This window comes from Aplysia californica, unplaced genomic scaffold, assembly GCF_000002075.1.
Source record: "Aplysia californica isolate F4 #8 unplaced genomic scaffold, AplCal3.0 scaffold00555, whole genome shotgun sequence".
In the NCBI taxonomy this organism is placed as follows: Eukaryota; Metazoa; Mollusca; class Gastropoda; order Aplysiida; family Aplysiidae; genus Aplysia; species Aplysia californica.
Window position 1 is genome coordinate 238,434 of NW_004797825.1, and position 15,323 is coordinate 253,756.

The following is a 15,323-nucleotide window of genomic DNA, read 5'->3' on the forward strand; positions in this document are numbered from 1 at the left end:
AGCGTACAATTTTGTCTGTGGGCGCAGTGGAGAGAGAGAGAGAGAGCTGGAATGAGAAAGAAGCAGCCGGTGTTCGACTTGAAAAGTTCATTAGAAAATTGAACTAGCCGCTTGCTGCACTTTGCGTTTGGTGCGAAAGAAATCGCGGCCCGCGGCACTCCTAATTGCGGTCCTGTTTGTTTACATGACGGCTATTGTGGCTGTGAAAGTGAATCTAGATCTAGATCTAGATCTAGATCTAGATAATCTATCTCTAGATATCTAGATCTACACATATTTAGATATCTAGATTTTAGATCTAGATTAGATAGCCTAGGCTATATTTTAAATTCAGTTTACCTCTCTAAATAAGAAACACACTACAGGGGCACTAAGTGCAAACGGGACCGCAATTGTACAGGAGAGTGCCTTCCTCCTTGATCCGATACTGCTCTACATCGATGTACAATTTTAAAGTGAAAGAAATCTTTTTATGAGACACCAGCTGGCAAAAAAACACTGGGATTTTAGTCACCAACAAGTCCAAACTGTCAAATTGACTCGAATGCTTGTTAGTCAACTTAGTGCCTTTATGGTTTTTTGTTGTTGTTTTTTAAAATACATTTTAATTCAGTTGGCTATGGTTAACAATATGACAGTTTTCCCTTCCAAAACCGTAGGCTAGATTTTCCAGTATATATTCTGGATCTCACTGGTTTTACTCGGCCTTTGGAGAGCGCGCGCGTACACCTTCGCGTGAATTTTCTCCTTTTTTAAAATTCCTGGGTGGCAGCTATGGAATAGAGAAGAACTTCGCGGGTTGCCATTTTGTTTTGCCTGGAAGTTCTCGCGCTACTCCTCTCTCTCTCTCTCTCTCTCTCTCTCTCTCTCTCTCTCTCTCTCTCTCTCCACTGCACACAGACAAAGTTGCAACGCTTGTAGGCTAACAGTAGAAACAAAAGAGCGCTGGAACATTTGTTCATGGCACAGAATTTTACAATTTTGTTATCACAGTGTAGAATTCTGTGGTTCAGGGTGAACGTTACACTGGTTGGCCTAGGCTATAACGGTGAACGCACACCGGGTGAGAATAGCCAAAAGGCTCGCCAGCGCTATTCTCACTCGGGGTGAGAATAAAGGTGGCCGTACAGAGTTTTTGCCAATCTCGAACAGTCTTGTTTTCTCGCTGTACCTTTTGAAAGCATTTTCAAATGAAGTATAGTCCGGGAACATTGCCCCAACCACAATTGATGTATCTGAATATTCAGACATTAAAAAATCTCTACCTCTAGAAATTGGATTCGATGCAAAAATTGCTTCTTCCTTGTCCTCGCAGAATGGCAGAATGAAAGATGACGCCTAATTCCCGCCAGAGACTCTCTGATCTTTCAAATAACCAAAAAATCTCGAGAACGGAAACCGTTCGGAGAAATAGAGGTCAAGTTTATTTTCCCGGACGTTCGAAGAAATAGTCACTTCGTTGTTTAAATATATTTTGTTAACTCTTTAACCATTCAATTTAATATCACATTTCCGCATAATTCTCGTGTGTTTGTGGAAATGCGACGCGACATATTACATTTTTAAAACAACTTGTTTCATGTCAAACTGATCAATAAAGCATTACCCAGACGTAGAATTCATTTATCTTTGACTTCCGGGTCAAACTAAAGGCTTGTTAGCTCATACTTTTTTATATCGGCCCGTACCATAATGTACAATAATAACTTCGCATCGGATGGTGTTACCGTCCAGCCATGGTTACGGACCTTGACTACCAGACGCTGCCACCGTCCAGACATAGGTAAAGAGTTAATCACCATCATCGTAATGATCCTAAACCTGTTCTTACCTAAATGATGTTAATATCAGGCTGATTATTACAATCTGACAACAAAATGATAAAGAGTCGTTCCTCCGGTCGAGTCGTTCTTGGACTGCTGATCCTGTGATGAAAATGGGGAACAGAATTTAGCAGCAGTGCTTCTCCGCAAGTATTCCTACCCTACACAGTGTCATTGCTTCGAGTTCAGAATATAGATTTGTCAAGTTCCAAAGTTAACAAAGATGGCAGTTTAAAAAAAAATTTAAGCCGTTCTCCCCCTCCCTGTCCATTCAAGTAGGCTACATTTAATTGATTTACTGAGATCATCTCAGTTGTCCCTAGATTGACAGTGATTCCCCTAATGGCAACAAAACTTGTAAGAACAGATGGGAAAAAATTTATTGCAAATATATTAGTTTATCTTCTAAATTCTAAATACAGTAGAGTCCACGAATCTCGAACACGAAAATCACAAATTCATGGGTATCTTGAACATTATGCTCCATCCCGTTTCAGTCCCTATGTTTTCTTTGTATTGACTTCACAGAGTTCCTGAACACACAACACTTGAATCTCGAACAAATCCACTTCGCATTCTCAATTAAAGACCCGGCTTTACTGCCTTTCTGGCCTCGGGTAGGCATTTCTTTGTTATTGTTACAGCCAAAAGGTGGTCCTTGTCTCACCTCTCGTGGTGAAAGGACCACATTTTGGCTGGAAGAAGGGGGGACGTGAAAGGGAGGGTTGGAGAGTGATGCTGACCGCACCGCATGACTGGCTCGCCTCGCATGCTATCATGCTGTGGGACGCACATGGTGCAGATGGCAAGAGGCGTAACTTTCTGTAAGTCAATGAAATGAGAGGAAAGAAATGACGTGCACTCGTGAGATTTTCTGCTTTCCACTTTCATTCATCTTCTTACTTTCACGCTATCAACACGTTCATCAAGTGAGCTAAACACACTTCAGTGGGTGTCACATTCAACGAGGTCACATTCAGCGAGAAGTCGGCTCCAACGAGGCAATCCTTAATCCCCAATTTTTACCTCTATATCTCTTTGTAAATGTATGTCAGCTCCAACGAGGTTGCAAACAGACCGAAGTCGCTTTCAACGAGGTCGCGATATGCAAATAAAAGCAATTAGGGGCCCCAAAAATGAAGAATTTTTCTCCTTTCTCTCCATCTCAGGCAAAGCACAAGGCCCATCCTCGATTCCTAACACATTGTATTGCTAGATCTAGTGTGCCTCCTAATATTATGGGCTTCAAAGCCAAGAGGATGGGCGAGGGTTAGCCTACGGTAGGGATGGGAGGGGATGGGTGGGAACGTGATACAGGCTGTGTGAAACTGGATGAACTCTGGATGGGTAGGTCTAGATCGAGACCTTCATTAAAAAATATTTTTTTTTTCTTCCCCTGATCAGAAAAGTCCAAGCTTCCGCCTTTACTCTATGTAGATCTAGGCCTAGAGAAGTGTTCTGGAAATGTTCTTTTTTACGTCCCTTGATTTTCTATCTCTATTTCTTTGTATTTGAATTTGGGGCTTTCACAGACATGACGTATTACGGAAATCTCGAACACTATTTCCAATCCCCGCTGAATTCGAGTTACCCGTGTTTGACTGTATACTATTTTTTTTCCCCCAAACAAATTAGAAGGCTAGCGGCTTTGTGTTTTCTCCAAAGTTGGAACATGACAACCTTCCTACTTTGTGAACTGAGTATTACTTTTGTAGGATCAATCTATACGTCTCATCAAACTCTACACCTTACAGCCGAGCCTATGGATGAGCTGATGTTGTTAGGAAAGTGAAAGAAAGATCAACGCATCAGAAGTTTAACTGAACCAACATCGGGAAAACAAAATCTTTTCCCCTACTCATTTTAATTTTTATACTGTGGTAAAAATGGCAGCGGTAGGAAAGGTTACTCAATACTGGACAATATTCACTTTATTAAAATTACCGCATCCTCATATGTGTGTGTGAGGGAGAGAGAGAAGGGAGTGGTTGCAAGCGTCCACTGGCAGCCAAACTAACAACAGTGTTTACTAACATGATATATCTCTTCAAAAAACCCACCCTCTCACTGCAGCTGGTTGCGTTGTATTTCTGAGTTCGGTAAAACTATTACTTTTTGCCATGTTCTTTATTCTCTCAATGTACGTCAGTTATAAACAAACTCTAGATTTCAAAAAATCACTTGAGAAGTGAACGTTATTATGTAAAAGAACTTTATGTGCGTACATTTTAGACGTAGCTTTTAAAGTATAAAAATTCTAATTGGGGCTTTGCTCTTCAGAAAATGAACGTAGTTCCAGTCGAGAGTGCATCTTCAGCCGAGTATGTTATACTGAGGTTTTACCGTACTACTCATTGTCTTTCAGTGCACCATATGCTGTGGCCTTGAGAGAAAAAGAAGCAACAATGGACTTTTTTTATTGTGTTGTGACGTTACATACACTCATTCTCCCACTTTCCCCGCTGTTTCAATGAGGAGCTATGTTGGCCTATCATTTATGGGAGATGATGGGCTCTACAATTGTATTTTAATGTTAAGTATCACTAGCGGTCCAAACTGCTGTGAAACATCTGATGATACAAATTACAAATTGAATGCAGCTGAGGGTAAAAAAGCACTTCAACTTCAACTCAAGCATATATTTTACAACTTAACCGTTTGACTTAAACAAATGTAAAAGAGGTACTAGGACCTGAGAAGAAGATCAACTTAACCGGAGATCAACTCTAGTGACTTCCTACACAAGTGGAGTCGATTTTACTAGATTTTCATTTTTTCTCTCAAAATTTTGACATACTATGTTACAACAATGTTGATTAACGGGGATGAGTTGTTTGGGTGTGTATCATTCAGAAGGAGAATTACTTGGTTAGCAAAACTTCGTTCTGATCTTATTCTTCCGAGAGATTTAAACAAAAAAACTTTTGTTTTTAGACATCCTTAACTCACACCAAGGTTATTACACTATCTGATCTGGAGTGTGACTATCTCAATGCAAGGGCCTGCTGTGACAAGCTGAATTATGTAAGTAAATATTCAATGTTTTAGTAGTTGCAACTCACACTTTATTTTGCTGAACTCTTCTCTTGTGGTTTCACATTTCTTGCAACGATGCTAATTTATGTTTGCAATTGTAAGGGCATCATATACTTTTTGAGAGACATAATATATATATTGATAAATTGAAACAGGTGGATGAATTCATTATTACATTTTTATCTTGATATGACATGATATCATATAGTGTTTCTTTTTTTAAAAAAAATTTTGCTCTATGGTCTTTGTCTTTGCTGTTTTTTAAATTTTCATATCTGAAGTCTTCATTATATGAGGGTATTAAGTGTGGCTTAACAGCTTTCATATGATTTATATTTCGTGGTGTCACACAGACCATGGGAATATTTTCCACTTCTGTGCTTGATTTTTCTTTTTTCGCAGTGGGTGGTCATGGAGCTGATCAGTCACAATGTTTTATCTCTACTCTTGCTTCTGAGCGGTCATTGGATTCTCTTTCTCATGTATGCACCAATTGGTGCATGGCTTACATTTAAGTGAGTATTTATATTTATGTGTAAAACAAATGGTCGTGTAGTGCAAAAATTGTTGATATAATATTATGTAAAAAAAAATTTTGTCAACTGATGCAAGTCAAGTTAACTGAGAGTACTTTTTTGCCATACATTTCAAACTGTCTAACCTGGTTTCTCTTTGTGTGCTAATTATATTTCAAACTGATTTTTCCCGAAGTTAAACAAAGTGATTAATACCAAGTTAGAGGGCTTGTTCAAGTTTCTGCTAAAGGTCATTTGAAGGCCAATCCAACTGCAACCTCCAGCCCATGTCCGCTGATGAAATAAATCAGAAATCAGGTTTAGAAGAGTATGTTATTGGTCAGGTAATCACAAATATTTCCAAATGAATTGTGTCAGGGTGCAGTGGAATCATGCACTTGTCAATAATTTTTGGGCATTTTGAGTTATTGGTATTGTCTTAAATTTGTTCATTTGTTTTGCTTTCGATGAAAGAAATACCCATTTATCTTGAATACAAGTCGAAATATTTGTGATTGAAGGACGTGTGGGTCGCTTGATTTCAGAGTAAAATTGTCAAGAAAATGGCTGCCTAACCTTGTGCTTTTAATCAGCATTTTAAAGTAAAATCCACACAGAAATTGGTTCTTTAAAGGACTTAAAAGGTATTGGACCCACACAAATTTTTAAAATGAAAATTGCCAAACCGACGGAACATGCCAGTTTCTTCAATTTCATTATATTGACAATTGTTTCCTGAATAGTTTAAAAGATTTAATCATACTTTATTTGAATAAAGTAATAGAACAGCAGGGAAAAAATCATGAGGCATTATATTTGAGTAACAGTTGTTTCTGAGTGAGTACAGCAATCTGAAATTGTTTGTACTTTAAAATAAAATTTATTCAGGTGTTTAAAAAAAAAAAAAGAAAGAAATCTTCCCAGTAATAAAATGTGAAATGATTTTTCTTTTGGCTATTAGACTTATAATGTTTCGGTTTGAGTTATTTTTTAGCATTTTTTTATTTGTCTGAAATAACTTTTTATCCACAGATTTGTGACGAAGCCCTCTGGAAACATCGGGATGTTTGACCCAACAGAAATCCACAATCAGAAGCATTTGAAGCAATACATGAGGGAAAGTTTGGTTCGCCTTGGCTTTCATCTTGTATTCTTTTTTGTCTTCCTGTACTGGTGAGTTGATTCAATTTTTTTTTCTGTGTTTTTTGTGTGCGTTCACTTCCCTGTGAGCAAAAACAGACAGACAGGTGGATGGACAAAGGGAGAAAGAGATAAAGTAAAGTCTGAGTGGTTGACTGTGAATGACCATGCAGGCAAGGATGAAAGAGCCATATGTAAGGCATCCTGGTAAAATCAGGCGCTCATCAAAATAATGAAATCAAAGAAACAGGCATTTTTGCGCCAGTTTGGCAATTTTTATTGAATTTTTTTTTTTAGCTCAACACCTTTTATGTTCATATAAAAACACATTTCTATGTGAATTTTATGGAAAAGGCATTGGTTAAAGGCACAAAACATGTAATTTTTCAATTTGCAAGGACTCTCAAGCTATTGAAGTTACTAAACTTTGACAGCCATTATCTCGCTAATATTACCACTGAAACCAGGTGAGCCAACCTCCTTCAATTGCAAATATCTCCTCTTCTATTCAAGATAGATGGGTATTTTTTCCATTGACAGCAAGGCAAATGAGTAAGCTTTCAGATGATACCAATAACTCCACATATCCAAAAGTTGACAAGCACCTGATTCCACCGCGTCACGACACATATGATGATATAATGCTAAGTACTGTGGGAAGATATGCACAAGTCACAACTGGAAATCGTCTAAAGTATGAAGTGAGCCTTTTGAAAGACCCAGTAAAGAAGAATGAGTTCAAGTTGGAACTGAAGAACAGATTTCAAGCCCTTCAAGATCTGGATGAATGTGAAGTCAACGAACACTGGGATAAGATAAGAGAGGCAGTAAATGCAACTTGCCAGAGCACCCTAGGACCCAAAGACAACACCAGGAATGAATGGATTTCACAGGACTCTCGGGACAAAGTCAAAAGAAGAAGAGAGCTGAAGACCCAAGTCAACAACAGCCGTACCCGAACTGAGAAACTCGCTGCACAACAAGAGTATACCGAAGTAAACCGGGAGGTAAAGAATTCCATCAAGAAGGACGAGAATACCCACCTAAATGGCCTGGCCGAAAAGGCAGAGAAAGCAGCAACAGACGGGCACTTACGGATTGTACACCAGACTACAAGAACTCTTTCAAGTGGGTTCAGCAAGCCCACTCTACCAGTGAAAGACAAAGAGGGAAAGACTGTCTTCAACCCAGAGTGGCAACTTAACCGATGGAGAGAACACTTTGATCAACTATTGAACAGTCCACCTCCAGAAAACCAAGAAATTCTTCCAGCCAGAAATGACCTCCCAATAGTCACGGAACCACCTTCAAGAGAGGAAATTGCAGCCGCTATAAAAACACTGAAGTCCCACAAAGCAGCTGGTCCCGACCATATACCACCGGAAGCCCTTAAGGCAGAGAAAGATATGTTTGTGGAAATTCTCTATGCTCTATTTGAAAAGGTTTGGCAAAAGGAGGAAATACCATCAGACTGGAAGGAAGGCCACCTAATCAAGCTGCCAAAGAAAGGAGACCTCAGCAATTGTAACAACTACAGAGGAATTACACTCCTGTCCGTACCTGGGAAAGTCTTCAACAGGATACTCCTGGAGAGAATCAAGCTGGCAACAGATGAGAAGCTTCGAGGAAACCAGGCAGGATTCTGCAAAAACCGATCATGTGTGGACCAGATCGCTACTCTGCGCATCATTGTTTAGCAATCACTTGAATGGAACTCACCACTCGTGGTCAACTTCATTGACTATGAAAAGGCGTTAAACAGCGTGGACAGGGAAACTCTGTGGAAGCTCATGTGGCATTTTGGAATACCTGAGAAAATCGTCAAGCTTGTGAAGGCCACCTATGATGGAACAAACTGCCAAGTCTTCCACGAAGGACAACTCTCAGAACCATTCCAGGTACAGACAGGAGTGCAACAAGGATGCTTGCTCTCACCTTTTCTCTTCATTCTGGCAATTGGCTGGGTCATGAAAGAAGCCACCAGAGGCAGACTTAATGGAATACAATGGATCCTTTGGCAGCAGCTGGACGACTTGGGCTTCGCAGATGACCTTGCACTGCTCTCTCACACACATGCTCAGATGCAAGAAAAGACCAAGGAACTCAACAGCCTGTCTAGGAGTGTTGGCCTACGTATACATCCAGGTAAGTCAAAAGTAGTGAAGCTAGGAAAAGTTTCAAGCCCTGCTGTGACAGTGGAAGACACTCCCCTGGAAGAAGTGGACTCCTTTACCTACCGTGGAAGTGTCATGGATGGTAAAGGTGGAACCGAGGCAGATGTTAAAGCAAGAACCGCCAAGGCAAGGTCAGCGTTCAAGCAGTTATCAAAAGTCTGGAAAGCAAGCAACATCTCACTGCGCACCAAGATTCGACTCTTAAACTCCAACGTCAAGTCTGTGCTCCTCTACGGCTGCGAAACTTGGAAGACAATAAAGACAGTACTGAATAAAGTCCAGACTTTCGTCAACAGATGTATGAGGAGCATTCTAAGAATTAAGTGGCAGGATAGAATAAGAAATGAAAAGCTGTGGGAAAGAACAGAACAAAAGGATATAGAAGTAGAAATAGGACTAACAAAGTGGCGATGGATGGGACACACCTTAAGAAAGCCCAGTGGAAACATCACAAGACAGTCACTGCAGTGGAACCCACAAGGAGCATGAAGCAGGGGTAGGCCACGGGAAACATGGAGATGCGTGGAAAGGGACATGAGAGAAATGAAGCTCACTTGGAACGAGCTTGGAAGGATGGCTCAGGACAGAGATAAATGGAAGGAGCTTGTATGTGGCCTATACCCTGCCAGGGGTGAAAGGCATTAATGATGATGATGATGATGACTGTGGCTTCCGCATAGGAATCCAATCCTGGGGAAACCGAATAGCAGGTTCTTATGTGGAACAGGAATTTTAGACAGATTTGAAGAGGTGCCGCTCACCTCCTGCAAATTGGATAAATTGGATGGTTACCACCTTTGTTTATTCTTTTAGCTGAAATATGAATCGTGGGATATCCTTATATAAATGTGTTGGGATTTTTTTGTGAGCCACATGACTAAATGCCTTAATAGGATATCATTTACCAATTGATTGACCAGCTTCAGTTGAACTCACATGCCTGCCATGACTTTACATACAATGTGTGGATGGTGCAGACTTGCCTCTCATCCCGATTTAATCGGGATATCCCGATTTTTTTCCCAAAATGTCAAGCATCCCGATTTTCCTGATTTTGATCACATGTATCCCGATTTTTTTGTTTGTTCTGTCTTTTGCGCAGTATTTTTCTAAAAGCTTACTCTGCCTTTTTCTCTGTCACAGGAAGCACCTGTTAAACTTTTTGTCTGCAGGGACTCAGAGCACTATTTTCGGAAATATCAATGCCGGATTTAATAGTTGACTCACCTCAAGTTGTGTAGGACCTTTACTCACTCATGTTATTTCAACTATAATGAGAGTAGTATCAATTTGTTCTTCCGACTTGGGACATTCTCAATTTCTACTCTAGTTTTCACTCAGAAATCTCCGATGATGGCCTGATAACTTCAGTTTCGACGTACGAATGAATGTACATAGTTCTGCTGTTACTTTCAAAACAAGCTTTGTCTGAACTCTGGTTAGTTGGGTCAGTCATCAAGACCCATCTGTCAGTAAAACTGATTTAATCCCGCGTTGGCATCTCATGATATGACTTCAGCGTGTGAGTTCCGTATGTGTTGGGGATCATCCGTTGACGGGGTCAACTTAAAAAAAGGTTTATGCACACTTGTTGAAGTATCCTTTGGGACTTATTGGGTGGTGGGGTGTTAGACACTTGGACTAGGAGTGCTTGACATGATACTTCAGGATTTAAACAAAATAATGATTAAACCTACATATGCGCTCACACACACACACACACACACACACACACACACACACACACACACACACACACACACAGAAAGAGAGAGAGGGGGGGCGTGTACATGGATATATTTATGGACACCCCAGGCAAATTTTTGGTCCAGCTTGGCAGTCACCTTGATAATTTGTTGCTGATCCTGATTTTTTTCACCAAATCCCATTTTTTCCCCCCCTGAGATCCTGATTTCTAGATTTCATAGAGTGACAGGTCTGATTTTGGCGTCTGCTTGTCCATGCCCATTTGTCCTGTTTCCATCTCCATCATTAAAAAGCAGAAGGTGTAACAGTTACACTGTAGCATTTCTTTTTCTGACCGTACCTGTCAAAAGGATCATGTGCTTGATAGTGAGCAAGTGCCATATCAAACGAAAAGTAGAGGGAGGGTGTCAGAGCTTCCGCAAGGCCTTGGCCACTTCTTCCCTCCCTCATACTCCTCTCAATGTATCTTATTGAAGTGTGTAGGCCTTGAAGAGAACTTTTTTGTTTTCTCAATAATATCAATATGCCGTAAATCAAAAATGCTTAAAATTATGAGATTATTTTCCGCAGTTCATAGCAGATTTTTGGGGGAGTATTATTTTTTGAACAGGTCTTGTACATGTAAATTAGAGGGAGTTACTTGTTAAAACTAGGCTTTTTGGTGGATCCGGTCTTTGTGCAGCTTGTTCTTAGTCAGAGACCTTTCTAGTAAACTGTTAATATACTCAACATGTTTTTCAAAAACAGCTGTAAAGATGTACATCTGTTCTAAGCAGATTGTGGCCTATTGGGTTTTTGGTTCTCATTCAAGAAGTAGGCTGCTATGTGAAACCTTTTAGATTGTTAAACTGACTAAACAGAAGCTTTTTTTAATAGTCTTTAGTGCCTATAATTGGCTGCTTGCTCTGTATGCTTCCCAGGAAGTTAAGATTGTTTCAGAATGCTCTCTTGTGAAGCGAATAGAGCTTGCTGTTGAGCGGGGATTTGCGCTATACAAATGCTATCTATTATTAACAATTTCTGGCATAGTAAATAAAATAGCAGTTTGAGTTTATTCTATTTTTTAGCATAAAGCAATACAACGAGTTCTTTCACAATTTGAACAAGAAGTATTTTTAAGTAGCAGCTAGTTCAGTGAATATAATTTTAACGTCTGAATGAAACTGAGCCGGTAGTGTAAATTGGGTTAGATTGATTGTAAGGGAATTCACCTTGGATGGGTGAGCTTTTTTTTTGCTATTTTGTTGTACACAGCATAATTTGTTTTACTGATAATTTGGACAAAAAGCGTTTGAAATAGCTTTTCTGCTTTGTATTTTCTTTCAGGATGATCTACTCCCTCGTGAAGGGGCACTAGAGATGCAGCTCCCAGATTACCTGAGAATGATGTGCATGCTGTATTATGTGTGTGTGTGTTTGTAAATGAGCATAATAGAATTACCTAATGAGAATCCATGTTGTATCATATTGTTCTCACATTACCCACTTACATATGAAGCATTCTTGAAGTTTGGTTGAAATACTTTTCTTGAATGAAAGTTGATTGGCTAAGTTTTGTGTTTTCATATTTTTCAATGTGGACATATTCAGAGATAAAAGAAAAAAATGAATGGTTCGAGAAATATTATATCAAGGAGAGTGTGCAGCCTTTCGTTATTTTGCACACGTTGGTGTTAGAATATTGAGGGATAAAACTGAGAAAGTCTGGCAACAGATTTGGAGCCTCGTTTATTATGGCATCATGGCTAAGCGATGAACACATTACATCTTTATTGTGTATGCGCCTGATGGGATGAATTGATTTTGTTTTGTTTCTCCTTTGCAGTGGAATGTTTTGCTTCTGTTGACTTTGCTTGTTTAATTTCATGACTGGAAAATGTACGGTTGAACCTGTCCATAGCAATCACTCAAGGCCACTGATAAAAATGACCCTTTAGACAGTTGGCTGCTTTGGACCTGATATGAGTTATTGTCACTTACTAGACTTGGAAAAATCAATAGATGGTTTCAGATCTGAAATCTTAATTTTTTCTTTCCATTTCGTTTCCATCAAAATTGTTATCTATTGTAAAGGCTTTTGTGCAATGATTGAAAGTGCTCTCTCAGTCTGAGGACTTGTAACAAATGGCCACAAAGAGCAGATAGATGCTGAATTGCCGTAAAAACGACCGACAGGGGCCGCGTTGGACAGGGGCCGCTGTGGACAGGCTAAAAAGAATATATCAGAAAACCACAAGGGAGTCACAGAAAAGTTGCCATTAGTACAGATGATCGCTATTGAGAGTTGACCTCTTGGGCAGGTTCGACGGCATATTTTGTATTGTATATCTTCATTTTTAATCAGATACAATGGAGTCCACTGAAACCGAACACTTTTAATCCGAAAACAGCTGTGCGCTCCATGAAAATAGAATCCTCTTTTTTTGGTCTTCTTTGCCCTTGTGCCCAGCCTATGAGTATGGGATGTATATTATATATCACTGGCATTGGGCTTTTTCACATCTTCTCTAGGCTAGTTCAAAGCTCAGTACAGAGTGCTTTGTGTTCTGTGTTACTGTTTGATTAAGTAAGCTGACTATGTTGAAGAGAAAGCACTGCTCAAAGTGCAGTTACTGAAAGAGGTAAATGAGAAATTTTTAAAAAAGTGAAATTTGCTGCAAGCATGGCATTCCCAACTCTACATTGTGGACAGTTATCACTATTTGAGCAACCTCTCTCAACTGAAAACACAGCTAAACCGAACAAAATGCGGCAGCCTTGCAGATTTCAGTTTAGAGGGCTCCACTGTAGTTCTGTTTTAGAGTCTACCATTGCTTTCTTTTTGTCCCACTTTTCATTTGTTTCAGTGTTCAGATCTGCACTTATTATTGCTTTTGAGTTATGTTTCATGTGAACTGTTTGTTGATTCATACATGTTGTTTATTATGTTTTCTCTTTTTACAAGTCTTAGTAAGGTGGACAGGACGACATCTAAGGGGTAAATACTTAATCCTTGAGGCTTTATGTGCTTTCAGTTTGGCGGGTTTATTGATACAATTTGCCAATGGTTTTTATTTTGACTCTGGTGTCTGTGATGAAACTGGTTGTAGAACATTTTTCTCTCTTGTTCTCTAGTCTATTTCTTCATGTAGGTTACTTGACTTGTTTTTGTGGTTGGTTGGCGGGTGCTCTGGTGTGGTTTGCTCCTTCTTTCCTATCAAACATTTCGTCCTTATCTCCCCTCCTTCTTTTTTGTGTATGTTACTCTCTTGTAACACATCTATTCTTCTGCACTTATATGACCTTATTGCGTTGCAAGTGCCGTAAAACTCTTACTAAAGCAGACTTGTTTTGTGCCTGCCTTACAGAGACATAACGGAGGAAAAGAAACTAAGAATTATTATTTACAAAATACTGTGTTAAATTTTTAGGCTTGTTCTAAATGTATCCGTTCCTTACTTCTCAAGATCTCTTTTTCTGTTTAAAGAGACGACGTGTCTTTTATTAAGTTTACTTATAAATGATAATTGAAATGATCAGCAAAATTATCTAAATTATATTGAGTGGGGGTGTAAAACATCTTCAAAAATGTTCAACAATTTAAAACCAAAAAAAAAGAACTTAAGTGAAACCTTCCATGAACACTTTCTTATACTTATAATGTTTACTAGTTTTTGTTTGTTTTTGTAAAGTGTTTTACGGCGCTCGCAACTGCATAAGGTCATATGAGCGCGCGGGACACATCTAATTATTTCAGTTGGTAGGAAATTTTGAATTTTGCCCGGGTGGCGGCCGAAGCCTACTCTTATTGATTTTAGACCACCAAGGGATCTTTAATGTGCGCAACTTGCACATGGGCCCTCCATGAACACTTTCAGGTGTTTGTGTCTGGAATTGGCTTTTTCATTGTATGTCTAGGCTTGTATGGACTTTTTATCTTTAGTAAGACTGAATTTTGCATAATCTAAGTTGTGTTGGGACATAAAACAATTACCTTGTTAAAACATGCTGGGGGATGACCCATATTAGTAAGTCTGTGAGTGGATAGGACTCTTTGAATGTGGGTGGTTGGCGGGTGCTCTGGTGTGGTTTGTTTCTTTTTTCCTATCAAATATCTATTGTCTTTATCTCCCCTCCTTCTTTTTTGTGTTTGTTACTCTCTTGTAACACCTCTAATTTCAGCACTCATATGACCTTATTGTGTTGCAAGTGCCATAAAACACTTACTAAAACGAAAGGACTCTTTGAATATTATATTCCTTGCCTTTTCTCTTGGTTTTTATTTTGTATCTTTCATCAGGTCCAAGGATTTTACTCCTTATTGTAATTTTTATAATCTATTCAGGGCTTGATGCTTGTCTATAAACTTGCTCACTCCTACTGACTGGAATGCTTTGATTAAGATTCTCAGTATTAACCTACCAAGTAAAGAATAGTTGGACAGGGTGTTTGTCATCTGAAATTCCATTTACTTTTCCATTGTAACTTTCCTTATTACCTTTGTTGTGATTGATCTGATTTCTCAAACTTTTACGGGATATGGATAAGCTCACTCTGTCTTGGCTGCATTGGGGTCTCTTGTACACTTCATCCAGGGCTTTTTGTATGTGAGTGGTTGGCAGGTGCTCTGGTTTTCTTCTTAATTCCTATCAAACATCTGTTGTTCCCGTCTCTCCCTTTCCCTCCTCCCTTTCTTTGTATGTTATTTTTTGGTAAAATCTCTAATCTTCTGCATTTTTACAACCTATTTATGTCACAAGTGCTGTAAAACTCCTATTATTAGAACTGAGACTAAACTTTTAGTATTGTGTCCGCATGATGTGTTTTATTTACAGAAGAAGTGTAGAACGGCCTGTTGTACAGAGATGCTGAGAAATCCATTAGCTGTTTGTGTTCTTTGTTAATGTCAGCTTCTTCATTTTGATGTATTTTTTTTGTTTTCCTGAGTT

The 15,323-nt window shown here is 39.2% G+C and overlaps 1 protein-coding gene across 1 annotated transcript in view; it reads left to right on the top strand.

Annotated features, from left to right (window-relative positions):
- Positions 1 to 13,919, top strand: part of LOC101864174 (protein cornichon homolog 4) — a 14,964-nt gene extending 1,045 nt beyond the window's left edge. The window contains exons 2-5 of the mRNA XM_005106771.3: positions 4,779 to 4,847; positions 5,262 to 5,374; positions 6,407 to 6,547; positions 11,722 to 13,919. Coding sequence (XP_005106828.1) covers positions 4,779 to 4,847; positions 5,262 to 5,374; positions 6,407 to 6,547; positions 11,722 to 11,752 — 354 coding nt within the window. The 3' untranslated portion in view covers positions 11,753 to 13,919. The remainder of the gene's footprint in view (positions 1 to 4,778; positions 4,848 to 5,261; positions 5,375 to 6,406; positions 6,548 to 11,721) is intronic.
- The last annotated feature ends 1,404 nt before the right edge of the window (positions 13,920 to 15,323 follow it).